The sequence below is a fragment of the Pseudophryne corroboree genome, chromosome 5 (assembly GCF_028390025.1).
Source record: "Pseudophryne corroboree isolate aPseCor3 chromosome 5, aPseCor3.hap2, whole genome shotgun sequence".
Taxonomy (NCBI): domain Eukaryota; kingdom Metazoa; phylum Chordata; class Amphibia; order Anura; family Myobatrachidae; genus Pseudophryne; species Pseudophryne corroboree.
In genome coordinates, this window is record NC_086448.1 from 50,147,798 (window position 1) to 50,169,677 (window position 21,880).

The following is a 21,880-nucleotide window of genomic DNA, read 5'->3' on the forward strand; positions in this document are numbered from 1 at the left end:
CAGCCCTTGGCGCCGGGAGCTCCTGACAGCAACGGTTGCTGAGAGTTGTAGGTTATTTTCAGTTTCTTCCCTGTAGTGCGCTGTGGTGCTGGACACCGGTGCCAGCTCCTGCCTGTTGAGCGAGCCTCCACCCTCCATCCCAGGCAATGCACAGGCAGCTCGGCACACCAGGTATTGCCAAACACTACGGCTTAAGGGATTCCACCCATTGGCCGAGGCTGGCACCCCCTGCTCGGCTGGCGCCCCTGGCGAGTGCCATCCTGGCCAATGGGTAGATACACCCGATTACATTCCCCCCCACTTCTGTCCACTCACTCCCTTCTCAGCCATCACTAATGTGACCAATGTTCTACTACTCACAACTGACACTCAGCCCCTTCACTCACTCTATCTAATGTGGTGGCTCATGCCTCAGGTTTCTTCTCCTCTAAGTGAACTAATACACTGCTTTGACCTCCACTACCTCCTCTTCTCCTGACCTCTTTCCCTCACCTATTCTGGGTGTCCAACTGCCTCCTTACCACATCCACTTGTTCGTCCCAATGCTGCATAAAGCTCAACATGTCTAGACCAGATCTGATTATCTGCACATGGTATTGCACTCTCAGTCAGTTCCCTAGGACATCAGAACTGGTGCCATCCTTCACTTCTCACCCTGCTTCACTCCATGTGTCCTGAGCCTTGTGTAGTCTTCACTTCATAAAACTCTGACCTCAACCCTCCCACCATCTTACTTTTCCTCTGACTTGCACCTGTCCTCCTCTCATATAACCGCTTCTCAATCCCACCTCCAGGGACCAATTGTAATAGGTGGTAGGTTGCAGAGTTTGCCAATATTTAGGCAATTTAGCCCCAAGATTTAAAGCAGTCAATTTTTTTAATTGAGGCACAACCAGGTATTGCAATACTGTGGCTTAATGAAATATCATCTACACAACCTGCAGGCTATTACATGTGGCCCCATGACTTTTCTCCTGCTGCTCCCCGAGTAGGAAATGATCTACCCACCTGACTGCTCTCCCCAACTATAAATCTTTCAAGTGGGCTGTCAAATCCTACCGCACTGCTATAGTCCAGTCTAACCTAACCTCATACCAGTCCGCCTCCAATCTCCAATAAAGTCACTCCTTCATTTTCAGCATTGCTCTCTTCTTCTACGTTGTAAACTCTCATGAGCAGGGCCCTCTCACCCTCATCTCATGTCTGCACCTAATAGGGACCTCTTATAATGAGTGATTTGTATTTTGTCATTCTGTAGAGTTTTTTGGCACCTTACAAACAAGAGATGACGATGATATAGCGACACACACAAAGAAAGGGGAATGCAGGTGCACTCTTCAAACATTAATAATCAGAACTGCAATAAATGTAGCAATTTTACATTAAGTAAATGTGAGGTTCTTTGCACAATTTTGGCCAAATGATGATGATGTAGGTAACATAGGAATTAATGTTTCTGTAGACACTTAGGGGACAAGTAAAGAAGTTGCCTATAGCAAACAATTTCTCAAGTACATTCCATAAAACTATAGCTAGAAGCTGATTAGAGCCTATAGGCAGCATATTACATTTGGTTTGATTCATCATCCTCCCCCCCCCCCCCCACCCCCCAAAAAAAAAAAAAAACACCACGGCAACAAATATTTCTATACTACATAATAATGTGGATTTTGTGTTTATACTTTATGTACTATCGGGCAGCGTCAGACTGATATCCAGATGTACAGTACACAAGCATGGATACGCTTTAGTTTGCAGCGTTGTTTATAGAGGTGTACCGAGCACTGAACTGAAAACTTGCTCAGTGACGCACACACTTATGTTCTTGAGCTGCTACTGAAGCAAAAATTAACAAGTGGCTGAACAGAAAAAATAAGGAAAGTTTGTAATCATAAACAGCAACCCACCGGGGTGGAATTGAATCTATTACATTTACCTTCAAGAAAATCAGGAGTTCTTAAGTTGTAGGCCATGCCCAATAAGATGGGTTGACATGTGGGTTGTCGGGAGACTCTTTTTCAACACCGATTGTACTCTACCAACTAACTAACCCATAATAAACTATTTTCAGTCGCCAGCTTCCTATGTTCATTAGCGTTTGTAACAAAAACGTATGTACACATCCAAAACTACAAAGCTACAATGTGCAGATAAACCTTTGTCACGAAAACCAACTAGATTTTCATGACAAAGCACCTAAATAATTCAGTCTACTCCCGTATATATATTCCTATGCTGTGCTCCTAACGTACCCACAATTGTGCAATATAGAAAAGTGTGATGTGTGTGTCAAGAGTCTGGCAGTATTTGTATTGGATAGCCCAGTAGGTAGGGGGAACGGGATACATACGAAATCCCGGCGGTCATATGACCAACAGCAGCATCCAAAGCAGAGAACCCAACAGGGATCGGGTAAGTATGTTTACCCTCCCCCTTTACCCACCTAACCCTCCCTTCCTGCAGCCTAACCCTAACCTTCCCCGGTGGTACCTAAAGCTACCCCCCCCCCCCTTCCCGCAGCCTAACACTAACCCTCCTCGGGGTGCCTGGGTATCCAGACTGCCAGGATGCCAAATGCTGGTATCCTGAAAGGGTCTTGTGGGGAACCAGCTGACTAGGCAAAAGAAAACCGAAAGACAAGCATAGCAATAATAGTTTTAATAAACCATTTTACATACAATATCATACATATACAACAGTGTAATAACAAATTTACACATTCATTTGAATGTACAAGGGCCCAGTACTTCCAGCAAAAAGTACATTTGTGGCTGTGTGTAACTGATGAATTGTGTACTGAAGACAAAGAACAGTCGTCTGATTCACGACGGGAGATCAGTCTATATGATATTTTTACTTATTTTACCTTTTAAAAATAATATATATAATGAACACAGATGAAAAAAACAAAATAAGGTTTTGGGTTAGATTATACGTCCAGCTTTCTAAATGTTACTAGTTAAGTAGTACGCGGGTCAAAACACGTAACAAAAAGTGTTCAGTCTAGGTTCTATTGCTTCTGCTGCTGAACTACAAATCCCAGCATGCAGCAGGTGCACTGGGGATAGCAGAGCATGGTGGGAACTGCAGCTTCAGTTACAAGTTGTTGACTCATCTGTTTTATAAATTACAAAAATAGGCTTCGTCAAGCCGGCAGTTCAGCAGAATTAGCGGCAGGGGCGAGCCACAAAGCGCCTCCTTCCTTGTGAACTAAATCGCGGCGGAGGCACAGTTCACAACAGGATGGCCTCTGCTGCGTAGGACGTGCTCTTTAGGATTTAAATTACTATAATATCTCTTTAGATGAATTGCACTTTTAAAGGACACATCCACTCGGCATAAAAATAATTAAAAACATTAATTTTTTTAAAAATCATGGACTATTTTACATTTATAATGTGCCCAATATTTTTGTCATGTTCCGTCCACACTACATTGCCTTTCCTGTACGGGTGACAGTAATACGGATTGTTTTACCACAGGCTGAAGATAGTTTAGAGATACGTTGGAAACACAATTAAGTAAAGCAGCCTGAATAGGCTCAGTTTAATAAAGACACTCAACACGCAAGAGGGAACATATACAGTTTACGGACACAGCGGCCTGTAGACCAAATAAACACTGCGGAGGGTAACCTGCATTGGGTTAGAAAAGAGCAGGGCATCTATCTTAGTACCTAGAAATGTAGAATTACAGCACGGTTTACTGTACTTTAATGCAGTAACTTTTCATCCAGGTGGACATGGATAGTAAATGTGCTATTTAATTCCTCTATAAGTCTGTAAAAAAACAAAAAAAAACTTCACCGAAATAACTCTAGCTGCTTTACCACCTTCCTGAGATAGAGCCCCCAGGGGCCGATCCATTCAGCTACTGTAACTTTCTTTGTGGCAGATGTATTAAGCCTGAAGAAGTGATAAAGAAGTGATAAGTGGAAGCTGGTAACGCACCGGCCAATCAGCTCCCTTATTTGCTACTTTCCACAACCTGGGTCATATACTGGGGCAGAGTGACACTATGTAGTAGGATTGTTAACGGTAAAACAAAGGCTACTCCCAGGAATATAGCTTCTGATTGGTTCTTTCGTTCACACCCCCACGGAGAGCATTATAAAGTAGCCCATTTAAATTATGCTTAGGTAATACAGCTTCAACTCCAAAACTTTTTGCAAGCTTGCAGGATTGAGCGTCAAGGGTATATGACATTTTGGGGAAATTTATCGGTGGGCAAGAGCGCATTCAAAGTGGACCATCCACATTGTCGAGTGAACCCTAAGCTATGTCACCAGTTAAATGACAGCAACAAAATGGCTGCCTTCGTTGGGCATATGCGACAGATCTACTTAAACATGACTCCAATTATATTGCAGGAAAAGTGTATGAATTCTTTAAAAAAAAATAAAATGGAAAAAATGTCCATTTTACCAAAAATACACGTAGAAAACAATATTTTGCAGCTAAACGATCGTCCCTTTTTTGTGCCATTCCATTCTTTACCTTTGGTTTGACTTTCTGTAAACGGCTAAAAATCTAATCTAAAAACAAAACAAAACAGGAATAAAAAGAAAATATCACTAAAAAGAAAACCACACACACAATCAGAAGACCTTTCTCATAGATAATGTAGCTTAGTGGTTCTAAAACTAAATACAATGAACAGTCTCGTCTGTTCTAGTCATGTCCCTCATACCTGCTGAGGTTACTTATTTAATGCACAAGTGAAAAAGAAATAACAGCAATTTTTCGAATTACTCTGGCCAAAATAATATATATATATATATATTTATATACATATCAATTGGAAAACACTGTAAGGAAGATTAAAACTGGAGAGCAAATATCTTTAGGCAACCCAGCAGAAGTTGGATGGACTTTTTAGTATCTCGAGAGGACGTTCCAGTTGCCCGTAGTAGTCACTTTTGGCACGATTATTTTGCATGATGCAAGCCATTAAGGAAAAAAAAGAATACGTAAAACCAGCATTGCAGTATTGGAAAAGAAAAACACTATTTAAAAAACCTACAATAAATATATTTATATAGATATCCTTGCTTGCTAGATCACCCTCAGCGACATCTGTTGGTAATTGTAGAACAAGGGAAAGCAAGTTGCCATGGAACTATGGGGGAGATTTATCAATGCTTGGAGAGAGATAAAGTGGAGAGATAGATAAAGATCCAACCAATCTGCTTTGTTATGAGCTGTATCCCTCTCCAAGATTTGACAAAACCTATGTTTCGGACTATAGTCGGCCGAGGGAAATGTGGTCTAGGGTAATAGTGAATTATGATTGGGTGAGGACAGCGAAAGAAGTCACTGCAAAAATGTGCATCCTTGCGTTACTTAAAAATACTTAATGTTAGAAAGAGCTCCACACATACCCCATCATCTAGCGGAACGGCTAAGGGTCAGTTTTCATGGCTGCCTGGGTTCCTAAGACACGCAGTGCCCGGTGACTTTGTGGCGCTAACAATGCCACCTAGACGCCACATGTGGGAAAAGTTGCCTGGCTGGCTCGTCAACTATCCAATCGGTGCACCCGAGAGGACCAAGATTCCTTCATATTACACGGCAGGAGAATTTGATATTAATGAATAAGAGTGGGGAGCGGGTGCTGTCATTTAGGGATGGATCTCCATCTCTCTGGTGGCAGGGGGTGTTCTAATATATTTGTTATGTTTGGCTGGTGTATCTTTATAGAAAAGGTAATGATCAAGCGAAAAATAGTAAGCGCTACACTGAACTGAATCCAGTACAGCTTAACACACGTTACAGAAAATAGATTCTGACTTTGCTTAGGTAAGGAAAACTATAAGTATCTGCAATACTGCTTCAGGAGAAGGGTAACACATGGTTTGTTTCAAAGAAGAAGAAGAAGAAGAAGAAGAAGCTGGTGTTGCTTTGAGGAGTCCCGGAAAAATGATGTGTTACCACCAACGCCCGCACATCTCGTTCCACCAGTGCCCTTATCCAAGGGATGATAAGTCACAGAGTAAACAGCTTTTATGTTGCTCATCGTGGGTTCCAGCATGTCCTGGCTGGTTTTAAAGTCTCATTTATAATCCTTGTAAAGGATCAATACTAATATATATATATATATATATATATATATATATATTTTTGTATATATATATTATCAATAAAACCTGTACAAACTTTATGTATCCTAAGTAAGAAAATAGTTCAAGCGACGACAGGTGCCAGTCTCTCCTCTTCTTCTTCGTCATACGGAGCAGAGTGTAGCTATTTGCTGAACTTTCCCCATGTCTATTAATAGCTGTTTGATCCGTCTCTTTAACTGAGGCAGCCTGGCAAGTGGATCGGGGGGCTCGAGCTCTCCGGTGAAATCCAACCAGCTTTCTAGGACTTGGAGAAAGAAAGAGGCGATTAATCACGAGATCGCTTTATCAATGACAAAATGTGGTTTAAAAAGTAAAGGCTGCCATTTGCAATGGTTTGGGGGAGGGGGCATTTAACAGGGTTATTTTCAGTATCTACAGTATGTTGATCTGTTCGCCGAAGCGGCTCTTTAGCGCACATCATGTCCAGTACACAGCCAGAGGCCGATGTTTAATCATATAACTGGTACAGAGGTTGTAAATAGAATAAGTCAAATTGGGACATTACAAAGGGGAGTGTTGTTTTTTTTTTTTTATGCACGGAATAATGTTATTCAAACTTTATGAATTTCAGAAGTCTCCTATATATTAGCCCTGTGACTCTGTGCCTGGCCCTCTAACGCTGGGTGGAGTCACAGACCCGGGTGGAGTTAGCAGCTCCTGCCCTGTCCCAGCACACCACTTAGCAGTAGCTGCAACGGGAGCAGCAGCCACAGAATCCGGCCACCACACTGCCCGGTAAGCATGGACTCCTGCCTTGGTTTCCACACAAATAAAGCCACCTACAACCCAATGACACCCGCGCCACCCCCCCCCCCCTTCCCCCCAAACTCACTCTCCACAAAACCCCTGCACCAGCTCCCACATGCAGCCACTGACGGGCCAGGCACCCCCAGACCAGACGTCCGCATAACCACCCAGCACACACACCCTAACCCCACAGCACCGATCCCACCCCAGCACCATCTCCCACATCCATCCGTGCCAGGGACACGGTGGCCGGGCCCCACCGGCCGCAGCACGGACGACCCCACAGCCGCAGCCCACACCACCCCTCCCTCCCCACAACCCCAGCACCACCTCGCGCATTGCAGTCGCGGCTGTGACACACTGTAGCGGGACCCACCAACCGCACCACGCCAGACCACACAGCTGCTGCCCACACCGCCGCTAACCCGCCCTCCGCACACCCCCAGCACTAGCTCGCGCATTGCAGCCGCTGTCCACACAACGGACGAAGACAGTGCACTTACGGCGCTGCATCACCCGCGCCTGACTGCTGCCGCCGGCATACACATTAGGAGGGACGGGTGGCGCAGGAGAAGGCTTTATAGCCCTCCCTGCGCCATGTACAGAGACCCCACGCCTCCTCCACACACGTAATACAACACTGCCTCCCACCATCCCCAGAGGCCCAGACTGCACACAACAGGGCCTGGGCTGCCGGCTCGACAGGGCAGAGACGGGGGACAACGTGCGTGGTACTGTGGACGCTGCACCAACTTCACAGGTGAGAGAGAGTGCACAGGCAGCACAGCTGTGAGTGTCAGATGACCTCTGCCACCCCGGTGATGTGTGTGGAGTCACGCTGTCACCACTTCCACCACTGGTCACATACACCAGGCACCGCCATACTTTACCTGTATTCCCAGGAACAGGAGCATGCTCAGCTCACTGCCCGATATACCTGGTGTCCACCCCCTCCACTACTTTTCCTCCTCTCCATCAGCTTCCTCACTGGTGACCCCCCCCTACCGTCCCGCGTCTCTGTATCCCCTCCCTGCCACCTCGCGTCTCTGTATCCCCCCCCTACCGTCCCGCGTCTCTGTATCCCCTCCCTGCCGCCCCTCTGTATCCCCTCCCTGCCGCCCCGCGTCTGTATCCACTCCCTTCCACCCCACGTCTCTGTATCCACTCCCTGCCGCCCGCGTCTCTGTATCCCCTCCCTACTGCCCCGCGTCTCTGTATCCCCTCATTACCGCTCCGCGTCTCTGTATCCCCTCATTACCGCTCCGCGTCTCTGTATCCCCTCCCTACTGCCCCGCGTTTCTGTATCCCCTCCCTACCGCCCTGCGTCTGTGTCCCTTCCCTACCGCCCCGCGTCTGTGTCCCCTCCCTACCGCCCCGCGTCTCTATATCCCCCCCCCCCCTGCCACCCCGCGTCTCTGAATCCCCTTCCTACCTCCCTGCCTCTGTGTCTCTTCCCTGCCTCTGTGTCCCCTCCCTGCCGCCCGCATCTGTGTCACCTCCGTGCAGCCCAGCGTCTGTGTCCCCTCCCTGCCGCCCAGCATCTGTGTCCCCTCCCTGCCGCCCCACGTCTCTGTATCCCCTCCCTACCGCCAGCGTCTCTGTATCCCTTCCCTGCCGCCCACGTTTCTGTATCCCCTCCCTGCCGCACCACGTCTCTGTATCCCCTCCCTGCCACCCCGCGTCTGTGTCCCCTCCCTGCCGCCCGCGTCTCTGTATCCCCTCCCTGCCGCCAGCGTCTCTGTATCCCTTCCCTGCCGCACGTGTCTCTGTAACCCCTCCCTACCGCACCACGTCTCTGTATCCCCTCCCTACCGCACCATGTCTCTGTATCCCCTCCTCACCACCCCGCGTCTGTGTCCCCTCCCTCCCGCCCCGTGTCTCTGTATCCCCCTCCTACCACCCGGCGCCTGTGTCCCCTCCCTGCCGCCCGCGTCTTGTGTCCCCTCCCTGCCACCCCGCGTCTCTGCAGGGGTTAAGGGGGCGCAGCCCCTTCCGATGGTGTGAAGAGCGCCCGTAGGGCACGATGAAGCACCTAGTATAGTTATAAGTGTTGTCAGAGACAGAGCAGCATTTTTAAGGCCATACAGCAGGAAACGCCAGGATGGTGGCTGGAGAAGCCATTTAATTGCAAAACACAGGATGTGCTTTCCGGGACGATGGAATATTCCATCTTACCATCTACTTCCTTCTCTATGAGGTCCATGTGATTGGTGACTTCATTCTGGACACTTTCTATGTGTGTCAGGAGATTTAGCTGCCACTGAAGGTGGGAGTCCGCCTGCTCCTCTCCTCCTCTCTTTTCGTTGCAAACCTCGTCCACTGCACCCTGAAACAGAAGGATCTGGATTACCATTAATAATAGATCATAAAACACACTCTTGTAGTCTAATATGACCTGTAGACAATTCCAAACAGAAAAAGAGAAAATGCAGGTGCACAAACTAAAATCTAAGAACAGTGGCAATAAGAACAATTATAAAAAAAATTGTTTAATTGTTCTGAATCTTAAGAGTGTGTACCTTCATCTTCTCTTTTTTTCTGTGTGGCACTACAAGTCTCAGCATGGTAGCGCCTCTTATTATGTTTAATAGGGTGTGCAGTCCAGCTGAAACCTTCGACCATTGATGAACAAGAGTTAAGGATAATTAGCAGCCATTACCCTTGGGTAAAATAATAAGAATTTACTTACCGATAATTCTATTTCTCGTAGTCCGTAGTGGATGCTGGGAACTCCGTAAGGACCATGGGGAATAGCGGCTCCGCAGGAGTCTGGACACAAAAGTAAAGCTTTAGGACTACCTGGTGTGCACTGGCTCCTCCCCCTATGACCCTCCTCCAAGCCTCAGTTAGGATACTGTGCCCGGACGAGCGTACACAATAAGGAAGGATTTTGAATCCCGGGTAAGACTCATACCAGCCACACCAATCACACCGTACAACTTGTGATCTGAACCCAGTTAACAGCATGATAACAGAGGAGCCTCTGGAAAGATGGCTCACAACAACAATAACCCGATTTAGTTAACAATAACTATGTACAAGTATTGCAGACAATCCGCACTTGGGATGGGCGCCCAGCATCCACTACGGACTACGAGAAATAGAATTATCGGTAAGTAAATTCTTATTTTCTCTGACGTCCTAGTGGATGCTGGGAACTCCGTAAGGACCATGGGGATTATACCAAAGCTCCCAAACGGGCGGGAGAGTGCGGATGACTCTGCAGCACCGAATGAGAGAACTCCAGGTCCTCCTCAGCCAGGGTATCAAATTTGTAGAATTTAGCAAACGTGTTTGCCCCTGACCAAGTAGCTGCTCGGCAAAGTTGTAAAGCCGAGACCCCTCGGGCAGCCGCCCAAGATGAGCCCACCTTCCTTGTGGAATGGGCTTTTACAGATTTTGGCTGTGGCAGGCCTGCCACAGAATGTGCAAGCTGAATTGTACTACAAATCCAACAAGAAATGGTCTGCTTAGAAGCAGGAGCACCCAGCTTGTTGGGTGCATACAGGATAAACAGGGAGTCAGATTTTCTGACTCCAGCCGTCCTGGAAACATATATTTTCAGGGCCCTGACAACGTCCAGCAACTTGGAGTCCTCCAAGTCCCTAGTAGCCGCAGGCACCACAATAGGCTGGTTCAGGTGAAACGCTGACACCACCTTAGGGAGAAACTGAGGACGAGTCCTCAATTCCGCCCTGTCCGAATGGAAAATCAGATAAGGGCTTTTACAGGATAAAGCCGCCAATTCTGACACGCGCCTGGCCGAAGCCAGGGCCAACAGCATGACCACTTTCCATGTGAAATATTTTAAATCCACAGATTTAAGTGGTTCAAACCAATGTGATTTGAGGAATCCCAAAACTACATTGAGATCCCAAGGTGCCACTGGAGGCACAAAAGGAGGCTGTATATGCAGCACCCCCTTGACAAACGTCTGAACTTCAGGAACTGAAGCCAGTTCTTTCTGGAAGAAAATCGACAGGGCCGAAATTTGAACCTTAATGGACCCCAATTTTAGGCCCATAGACACTCCTGTTTGCAGGAAATGCAGGAATCGCCCCAGTTGAAATTCCTCCGTTGGGGCCTTCCTGGCCTCGCACCACGCAACATATTTTCGCCAAATGCGGTGATAATGTTTTGCGGTCACATCCTTCCTGGCCTTGATCAGGGTAGGGATGACTTCCTCCGGAATGCCTTTTTCCTTCAGGATCCGGCGTTCAACCGCCATGCCGTCAAACGCAGCCGCGGTAAGTCTTGGAACAGACAGGGTCCTTGCTGGAGCAGGTCCCTTCTTAGAGGTAGAGGCCACGGGTCCTCTGTGAGCATCTCTTGAAGTTCCGGGTACCAAGTCCTTCTTGGCCAATCCGGAGCCACGAGTATAGTTCTTACTCCTCTCCGTCTTATAATTCTCAGTACCTTGGGTATGAGAGGCAGAGGAGGGAACACATACACTGACTGGTACACCCACGGTGTTACCAGAGCGTCCACAGCTATTGCCTGAGGGTCCCTTGACCTGGCGCAATACCTGTCCAGTTTTTTGTTGAGGCGGGACGCCATCATGTCCACCTTTGGTTTTTCCCAACGGTTTACAATCATGTGGAAGACTTCTGGGTGAAGTCCCCACTCTCCCGGGTGGAGGTCGTGCCTGCTGAGGAAGTCTGCTTCCCAGTTGTCCACTCCCGGAATGAACACTGCTGACAGTGCTATCACATGATTTTCCGCCCAGCGAAGAATCCTTGCAGCTTCTGCTATTGCCCTCCTGCTTCTTGTGCCGCCCTGTCTGTTTACGTGGGCGACTGCCGTGATGTTGTCCGACTGGATCAGCACCGGCTGACCCTGAAGCAGAGGTCTTGCTTGGCTTAGAGCATTGTAAATGGCCCTTAACTCCATGATATTTATGTGAAGTGATGTCTCCAGGCTTGACCACAAGCCCTGGAAATTTCTTCCCTGTGTGACTGCTCCCCAGCCTCGCAGGCTGGCATCTGTGGTCACCAGGACCCAGTCCTGAATGCCGAATCTGCGGCCCTCTAGAAGATGAGCACTCTGCAACCACCACAGGAGAGACACCCTTGTCTTTGGTGACAGGGTTATTCGCTGATGCATCTGAAGATGCGATCCGGACCATTTGTCCAGCAGGTCCCACTGGAAAGTTCTTGCGTGGAATCTGCCGAATGGGATTGCTTCGTAGGAAGGCACCATTTTTCCCAGGACCCTTGTGCATTGATGCACTGACACTTGGCCTGGTTTTAGGAGGTTTCTGACTAGCTCGGATAACTCCCTGGCTTTCTCCTCCGGGAGAAACACCTTTTTCTGGACTGTGTCCAGGATCATCCCTAGGAATAGAAGACGTGTCGTCGGGATCAGCTGCGATTTTGGAATATTGAGAATCCAACCGTGCTGCCGCAACACTACTTGAGATAGTGCTACCCCGACTACCAACTGTTCCCTGGATCTTGCCCTTATCAGGAGATCGTCCAAGTAAGGGATAATTAAAACTCCCTTCCTTCGAAGGAGTATCGTCATTTCGGCCATTACTTTGGTAAAGACCCGGGGTGCCGTGGACAATCCAAACGGCAGCGTCTGAAACTGATAGTGACAGTTCTGTACCACAAACCTGAGGTACCCTTGGTGAGAAGGGTAAATTGGGACATGGAGGTAAGCATCCTTGATGTCCAGAGACACCATATAATCCCCTTCTTCCAGGTTCGCAATCACCGCTCTGAATGACTCCATCTTGAATCTGAACCTCTGTATGTAAGTGTTCAAGGATTTCAGATTTAAAATAGGTCTCACCGAGCCGTCCGGCTTCGGTACCACAAACAGCGTGGAGTAATACCCCTTTCCCTGTTGCAGGAGGGGTACCTTGATTATCACCTGCTGGGAATACAGCTTGTGAATGGCTTCCAATACCGCCTCCCTGTCGGAGGGAGACGTCGGTAAAGCAGACTTTAGGAAACGGCGAGGGGGAAACGTCTCGAATTCCAATTTGTACCCCTGAGATACCACCTGAAGGATCCAGGGGTCCACTTGTGAGTGAGCCCACTGTGCGCTGAAATTCTTGAGACGGGCCCCCACCGTGCCCGAGTCCGCTTGTAAAGCCCCAGCGTCATGCTGAGGACTTGGCAGAAGCGGGAGAGGGCTTCTGTTCCTGGGAACTGGCTGTTTGCTGCAGCCTTTTTCCTCTCCCTCTGCCACGGGGCAGAAATGAGGAGCCTTTTGCCCGCTTTTCCTTCTGGGGCCGAAAGGACTGCGCCTGATAATACGGTGTCTTCTTATGTTGAGAGGCTACCTGGGGTAAAAATGTGGATTTCCCAGCTCCTCCCCTTTATAAGGCAATACTTCCATATGCCTTTTGGAATCCGCATCACCTGACCACTGCCGCGTCCATAACCCTCTTCTGGCAGAGATGGACAGCGCACTTACTCGATGCCAGTCGGCAAATATCCCTCTGTGCATCACGCATATATAAAAATGCATCTTTTAAATGCTCTATAGTCAGTAATATACTGTCCCTATCTAGGGTATCAATATTCTCAGTCAGGGAATCCGACCAAGCCACCCCAGCACTGCACATCCAGGCTGAGGCGATTGCTGGTCGCAGTATAACACCCGTGTGAGTGTATATACATTTTAGGATATTCTCCTGCTTTCTGTCAGCAGGTTCCTTAAGGGCGGCCGTATCAGGAGACGGTAGTGCCACCTGTTTTGACAAGCGTGTGAGCGCTTTATCCACCTTAGGGGGTGTTTCCCAACGTGCCCTATCCTCTGGCGGGAAGGGGTATGATGCCAATAACCTTTTAGGAATTATCAGTTTTTTATCGGGGGAAACCCACGCTTCATCACACACTTCATTTAATTCCTCAGATGCAGGAAAAACTACAGGCAGTTTTTTCTCACCAAACATAATACCCTTTTTAGTGGTACTTGTATTATCAGAAATATGTAAAACATTTGTCATTGCCTCATTCATGTAACGTGTGGCCCTACTGGAAGTCACATTCGTCTCTTCATCGTCGACACTGGAGTCAGTATCCGTGTCGGCGTCTGTATCTGCCATCTGAGGTAACGGGCGTTTTAGAGCCCCTGATGGCCTTTGAGACGCCTGGACAGTTGTAAAGAGCTGACACTGTCACGTAATTCCTTCCATAAGCCCATCCACTCAGGTATCGACTCCCTAGGGGGTGACATCTCTAATACAGGCAATTGCTCCGCCTCCACATCATTTTCCTCCTCATACATGTCGACACATTCGTACCGACACACTGCACACACACAGGGAATGCTCTGAAAGAGGACAGGACCCCACTAGCCCTTTGGGGAGACAGAGGGAGAGTATGCCAGCACACACCAGAGCGCTATATATATACTGGGATAACCCTATAAAGAGTGTTTTTCCCTTATAGCTGCTGTTTTTATGATTACTGCGCCAAATTAGTGCCCCCCCCTCTTGTTTTACCCTTTTCTGTAGTGCAGGACTGCAGGGGAGAGTCAGGGAGACGTCCTTCCAGCGGAGCTGTGAGGGAAAATGGCGCCAGTGTGCTGAGGAGATAGGCTCCGCCCCCTTCTCGGCGGACTTTTCTCCCGCGTTTTGCTGTATTCTGGCAGGGGTTAAAATACATCCATATAGCACTGGGGGTTATATGTGGTGTATTTTCGCCAGCCAAGGTGTTTTTTATTGCTGCTCAGGGCGCCCCCCCCCTAGCGCCCTGCACCCTCAGTGACCGGAGTGTGAAGTGTGCCTGAGGAGCAATGGCGCACAGCTGCAATGCTGTGCGCTACCTTGTTGAAGACTGATGTCTTCTGCCGCCGATTTTCCGGACCTCTTCTTGCTTCTGGCTCTGTAAGGGGGCCGGCGGCGCGGCTCTGGGACCGGACTCCGAGGCTGGGCCTGTGTTCGGTCCCTCTGGAGCTAATGGTGTCCAGTAGCCTAAGAAGCCCAAGCTGGCTGCAAGCAGGCAGGTTCGCTTCTTCTCCCCTTAGTCCCTCGATGCAGTGAGCCTGTTGCCAGCAGGTCTCACTGAAAATAAGAAACCTAAAACTAACTTTTTCTAAGAAGCTCAGGAGAGCCCCCTAGATTGCACCCTGCTCGGTCGGGCACAAAAATCTAACTGAGGCTTGGAGGAGGGTCATAGGGGGAGGAGCCAGTGCACACCAGGTAGTCCTAAAGCTTTACTTTTGTGCCCAGACTCCTGCGGAGCCGCTATTCCCCATGGTCCTTACGGAGTTCCCAGCATCCACTAGGACGTCAGAGAAATGGGCATTCTGGGTAAAGCCATTCACAGGGCAGCTCTTCGAGTTAGTGCACCACCAGGTCACCAAAGTCTGCCCCTGGCTTTTCCCCCCACTCCATCCAGTCCCGACTCTTCTCTATCTCCAATGCTCTGCCCCACTTTCTGCTGCTCTCTCCAGCCCAACATACACCTCCCCCACCCTCAATTTGATACCACTTCAAACGGCCGGTTCCTCTACCTGGGCAAAGGTTCTGTTTTGTCTCCCTTACTAGCCCGACTCCAGTTGCGCATGCATGTTCCCTCTTAGGAAAACTGTACATACATGTTTTTGGCCAACTGGTGTCCCCTTAATGGTTCAGTAAAGCACTAAAGACCTATTTATAAAGGTAATGACACCCTCAAGTCAAATCTCACCCATAACCTTGGATACAACGTTTCGATGACTTTCTAACTTTAAACAAAGTCTTATTTCTCACCTGATTATTCCTTCTGTCTATATTTAAGGGAACTGGTAAACTATTTTTAGAATCTGTATGAAAGTTTGTTTTTTGACCCTCCGGCAACGCACTGCCGAGAATCTCCAATTTTCCAGAGTCATTAGGTGGTTTGCCTCCATTGCCGGAACCCTGGGGCTTTTGGTAGCTGTGTTCACTGGTTATATAGGTGTCTTCCTTCTTGCCGAGCTTGGTTGTCGGACCCTTATTCAGTGCAAAAATGCCTCTTTCACTGGAGGAACCAACCACTCGCTTCTCGTTGGCTTGACCAGGCTCCCACTGCTTCGACGGGTAGGCCCACAGCCGAAGGTCTGGATGGTCTTTATTCCTTAAAATACCAGAAAACAAGGTGCGTTGGTGCACGTAGCGACAATTTAATGGCATCTTTGTGAGAGCTACACAAATAACGAATTGTCAAATTGACCCTTTCATCATGCCAAAAATATCCTTATTAATAAAAAGACAAACGACTGTGTTCTAATAAATGATACTGGCTGGAAAGAATGATAATTATCTTATGGGAACACTGGGAGAGCTCTCTAAGTAAATGGTCGTGTACTTCAATACGTTGATGATTCACTTACTTCAGTATGCCAAACTTCAGTTGCAGGCCGTGCAGTATCTCCGTCACGCCATACACGTCTGCCAAGAGGTGGTGGGTGGACAAGATCTCCTTGGCATTAAGGTAGGAGTAGTTATCATTTATAAATGACAGGCCGCACATATGACCGCTATTAAACCAGTCTCTGTCATATCTGTATTTCGCACTCCATCTCTGGCCTACAAGAAGGAGCCCAAGTCAGGGAAAGCTGCTAACATTACATAGCTCAGCAGGAAATGAAGAGACATGCAACTGCAAAGAAACATTTCTCTTTTGCCCGACATACTCTGCTCTGGTTGTAGTGTATGGCTTGCTGGGCACCACTGGCACCCCATGTGTCATCTACATGGTAACGCCTGAATGATACCATCTCCAGCTGGTGGTCCAGCTGTTCCTGCCGAAGACAGCAGGACAGTCTATTGTATGGGGAATAATATTGTGTGTAAAGGTAATCTCCCCAAGAGAGGGGTCGGGGCTTAGTACTGCTCCATCTAGGAGAACATGGCAAATCACATACAAAGGGGTTTGGCAGGAGAGAGTAACGTACAGTACAGAGGAAGCAGGAGTGAAAGGGAGGATGGTGTAAGCTGGAGAGCATATTGGTAATTGTCATGTATAGTTATAGTTGTGTAAATCTGTGCAAGTGCAGGGTGTGGTTCGTTTTATCGACAGTGCCTAGGTCGACAATGTTTAGGTCGACCACTATAGGTCAACAGTCACTAGGTCGACATGGATGGAAGGTCGACAGGGTTTCTAGGTCGACATGTGCTAGGTCGACAGGTCTAAAGGTCGACATGAGGTTTTTTTTTTGTGTGTGTCGTTTTCTCCGTAAAGTGACCGGGATCCCAAATTAGCGCACCGCGTCCCCTCGCATGGCTCGCTTCGCTCGCCATGCTTCGGGCATGGTGCCTTCGCTCCGCTACCGCTTCGCTCGGCACACTTTACCGTTCCAATCGTAGTCCACATGGATCGTTAAGTATGAAAAAATTAAAAAAATATATTTTTTTAAAAAACCCTCATGTCGACCTTTAGACCTGTCGACCTAGCACATGTCGACCTAGAAACCCTGTCGACCTCCCATCCATGTCGACCTAGTGACTGTCGACCTAAACATTGTCGACCTAGGCACTGTCGATCTTCAGACCGGATCCCGCAAGTGCAATGCGGTATCATATGTGTGTGCATGTAAGGAAGGGAGCAGCTACTAAGTACAGTAAGCAACGCAGCCTTTAGTAAGTAGATTGGAAGTTACTCCTTTGCAGAGCAGCTTGTCTAACAAGATACGTTTCCCCCTTCAGCTAATGTAATATACGATAGGTTCTACAGTAGCTCTTCCAGCCTTTTAAATACAGATGTGCCCTCATACACCTAGGCTCAATACGCCATACAACGTGAGACACCCGGTGTGACGGAGCTGCTCCAAGAAGTGTAGCACAGCATATTTTTCTTTCAATTTGGGTGTTTTATTCGCATCACAGACGCAACGAGACCACCACTCACAGTGCACTAGAGACGCTGGGCAGTGAATGTAACACATATACAAAGATACAGAGGAGCTTGGTGTGAGAAGAAGCTGCAGCAGCTGCAGCGTAGCGCTTCGTACACAGAATTACACTCCATCTCAAACACATGTACAAACGTCGCACACCAAATTGATCAGTGTAGTATCACAGAGTTGTGTTGTTGCTTACAGTTGTTTTATTTGTGCGAATAAGAACCATATTTTCTGCAGAAAAAGATTGGCCATAGTGTATAAGGACACATCTGTAGTTTGCATTCATTAGGCTAAATCATCAGCCAGTAGCATATGTCCTTACCTGGCGGATCACTGCACACATAGCAGATGTACTGCTCGGGAATACTGTCTTCCAGAAGCCCCATACACACGCTGTGCTGCCAGCACAGACACTCCTCGCACTGCAGGACAGACAATCAGAACCTTTATACAGCGTGGTATACTCCTTCACACTCACTTCCACTAAAATGCATTGTATATAAATATAAAATTATCAGCAAATCCTCTTAATGTAGTTGTCCACCTTTTATCCACAAAATCCTGGATGGCAGCAGAGCATATGGTGTTCATTCTAGCACCCTGCACCTTTTACAACCCGTCCAGTCCCTCTTTCCCGCCTGGGGGTTTCGCACTCTGCTCTGATGCTTCTAGCACACTCTGGTCTATATATTAGCGCTGAGGTACAGACCAGAGTGTGCTAGAAGCACCAGAGCAAGCAAAAATGCCCAAATCAATCCACACCATGAAATAAAAATGAGTAATAGGGCAATTAATACAAATACATTACATAAAAGTTCAAGAACTGTTCATTTTTAGGCATTGTTGAAAACAACCAAAAATCTAATGAATCCACTGAAGGGTAACCAACTGTTTTGGGCAAGGAGACTTATTAGGCATACAGACCATATATTACGCCTGAGGACAGGGGGAAAGATGTATTAAGCCTGGAGAAGTGATAAAGCTGTGATAAGTGTATGCTGATAAAGCACCAGCCAATCAGCGCCAATATGTAAATTTAGAGTTGGGAGCTAGCTGGCTGGTGCGTTATCCCCTTTCACTTATCACAGCTTTATCACTTCTCCAGGCTTAATACATCTGCCCCACTGCCCCTTCTGTACTGAAAGCCGGATGAAGACTGCAAAAGCAACGCTAGTCCATCTACTCACCCTGATTAGCCTTTGTTCTTAGGTCAAACTGCTCTCAGCAATTGCGGTTAATGTACAAAGTTTCCAATTAAGTCCTTTTGTTTTATACAATTATAACAGTTTTTATTACTTGTACCAAGTATAGCCAGTTACAGCTGTCTGCATTCTCATTGAGGTGTTAGTTGGCGTAATTACTGCCTCCTAAGAGGCCAATGAGAGAAGCACGTTATCCATCAAATGCACAACTATTCTGTAGAGCTGCACGAGAGACCCTGAACATATGGATGGTGTAAGCAGAACAGTCTCTCAGTGATGCAGCCTGGCAGTATCTCAATAATTCTGCTGCGTTTTGGGGCATGCAAGTAACATCACGTCCCCAGATCTACACATACATACATCTCTGATTTAGGTTCCATGTCAGTGTTCTGTATTGCTCAATAGTCTATGGCCTGAACATAACACCCAACCTCTACTCCCGTCACTGGCTGCCTGTAAGATGGCGAATCATCTTCAAGATTGGCTTACTGGGTTTTAAAGCACTATATGACCAGGGCCCAAGGTACCTGAAGCAGCTTCTGACCCCATACTGCCCCACTTCATTACTGCGATCTGTAGATGAAGGGCTTTTAGCAGTACCTAGAATCTCCCGTAATTCATCTGGGGGTCGAGCTTCTAGTCATGCGGCTCCGACTCTATGGAACTCACTTCTCCGCACAGTGCGAGAGGCCCCAACTATAGAATACTCAAAAGGAGACTCAAGACTTTCCTGTTAACTCAAGTATTTCCATAATGTCCCTTTTAGTATCTACATGCTTCTGTATTTTATGAAAAGCTGTTCTGTACTCCATTATTTTCTGTACTATTTTATGCTATGTATCTGTTAAGCGCCCCCTTGAGTCCTATTGGAGAAAGAGTGCTATATAAATAAAATTATTATTATTTTTATTATTATTGAACTCTCTGCACCAGAGACTTCACTAATGTAATTGCATGTGTGCCCCAACATCCACCCCTCTTTACAGCCATTGTAGCCACAATTCTAGGCAAAGTCCAGCCCAAAACTTGTATACAAGAGCTCACCATGCTCAGATCCTATTAGCTTAATGCCACACTGGCGGAAGCCTTTGCAATCAATATGCTTAGTGTCCTTCATTTTCCCACGTGTTTCCAGTTATTCCCCACTACTTAATTTGTTTCCTAAGAGACAGAGGAGGCAATTATCCATTTATGAAAAAGTATGAAATCATTCTGAAAGGCATATAACGTCAGTCCATGCAATATCCTTAGCACACTAGGACACCGCCTGTTTGCTAAAGTGGTAAGGGGCTTACACTACTAATCAGCCAGCTGAGCAGTGTAGACCAAGAGCCCACCTGAATCATGAAGCCGTTCTCCTCGTCCATCTCACACACACATCTGACAATTTCACTGGCGGCTTCCTCTTCATCCTGAGACTCCTCAAAGTTAGTAGAATCAAATTCCTGGATGTACTCGTCGCCGCTGAGGATCAAACTCTCGGTGGAAGAGTCATCGAGAAACTCCATGTCCGAGAGGTCTGGTAGATGAGGACAAACACATTTTACTGCATTGCTATAGAAAAGCTTTCATACATCTACTGCACTGGATTTCAGACTCTCTCAAATCCCGGTTTTCTTAGAGTATCAGCAGGTTTTTGAGAGCACCCCTAGGACAAAAGCTTCTTATTGAAAAGATCAGAAAAATATTACGAGATCAAGTATATTCTGCTCCTTTATCATCATTAGGTTCCGTTACGTGTTGGCGGACAGGGTTGTGCTTCAGCATGTCCACCTATTTTATTATTGGTGGCCACCAGCCCTGGTTTTGCCTGTCACGTGGACTTTAAATAATCATTTAGTCTTGGACTTACCGAGCACAGTAGAGGATTAAAACTGATAATGCCGGGTATCCTCAATTTACTGGAATAACTCCTAATACTTGAAATAGAACGTCTACCCTAAATACGAGAGGGTACCCATAAAAACCACCATCCCCCGCAACGCCAGTGGGGATACTGGCTCAGAAGGGTTCTGCAAACATTCACCTAGCGGCAGAAGCCCATACTGCAAGAGCTCCACCCTCTAGAACACGATTCCAGTATCTTTTGGGTACCCCTTTGAAATGCCGTAAAGAGACATAGCTGATGCTCCCATTTGGCAGCTACAGTATGTTGGGATCGACTGACACTCCTTACCTTGCACACTATCTACAGACTGCGATGCAATGCTTACAGTACATACTGTATGATAAGCAGTGTCCGGTATAAACCGAAATAAACGGCAACACTGACCCTTTAAATTAAGTGCTGCCAAAACTGCAGAATAGGAACAACATATTACAAGTTTGCAACAACATATTTTTATCTCTGCCTGTAAAACAGACAATTGCTAGTGCCTAGAGAACTGCTTGACTTGATATCTATGAATTTGATTGGATGATGGTAAATAGAAAGCTGTAGTGTTAAGAGATTTACACAGCAAATGTCTCAGGATATGGTTGTCATTTAGAAAGTGGAAAACATTTATACCTAAAATTCTAAAAAAATAAACATAAAAACTAAACTTACTAAAAAGAGGAAACAAATAATCTGTGATCAATATTTGATGGTATAAAGACCATCTATATACTATAGCAGTAAAATCTTTAGTGACAGGAGAAGCGGAGGCAAATAAAGTAGTTCACTTTAATTCATTAATCTATGGGCCATACCATGTGATGGAATAGGACATTTGGGTAAAAAATTTTAAATGATGCCACATTCCATGAATAAGGTTCAATATTGAATCTAGAACCTTATTTTATCATAAATCATTTAAAGCTTAAAGTTTTAAAAAAGTGAGCAATGTTTAAAAAAACAACGGAACATGACTCGGATAAAACACAAAATCCTCCCAAAGTAACATAACATTAAAGTTCTGTGACATTAGACGGGGCTGGGCTCAGATTTTTCCTGTGCATGGTAAGCATGGTTTAATACTATATTAATCTAGATATTTTTGCATCTGTT

At 46.8% G+C, this 21,880-nt stretch overlaps 1 protein-coding gene across 2 annotated transcripts in view; it reads right to left on the minus strand.

Annotated features, from left to right (window-relative positions):
• Nucleotides 1-2,643: 2,643 nt before the first annotated feature.
• The window catches only part of PHF20L1 (PHD finger protein 20 like 1), a 274,345-nt gene continuing 255,108 nt past the window's right edge, over nt 2,644-21,880 (minus strand). For both annotated transcript variants that reach the window (XM_063921261.1, XM_063921260.1), the window contains exons 16-21: nt 20,229-20,410; nt 18,012-18,111; nt 16,178-16,373; nt 15,576-15,921; nt 9,044-9,194; nt 2,644-6,365 (exon numbers count right to left, since the gene is read on the minus strand). In XM_063921261.1, coding sequence (XP_063777331.1) covers nt 6,223-6,365; nt 9,044-9,194; nt 15,576-15,921; nt 16,178-16,373; nt 18,012-18,111; nt 20,229-20,410 — 1,118 coding nt within the window. In that variant the 3' untranslated portion in view covers nt 2,644-6,222. The remainder of the gene's footprint in view (nt 6,366-9,043; nt 9,195-15,575; nt 15,922-16,177; nt 16,374-18,011; nt 18,112-20,228; nt 20,411-21,880) is intronic.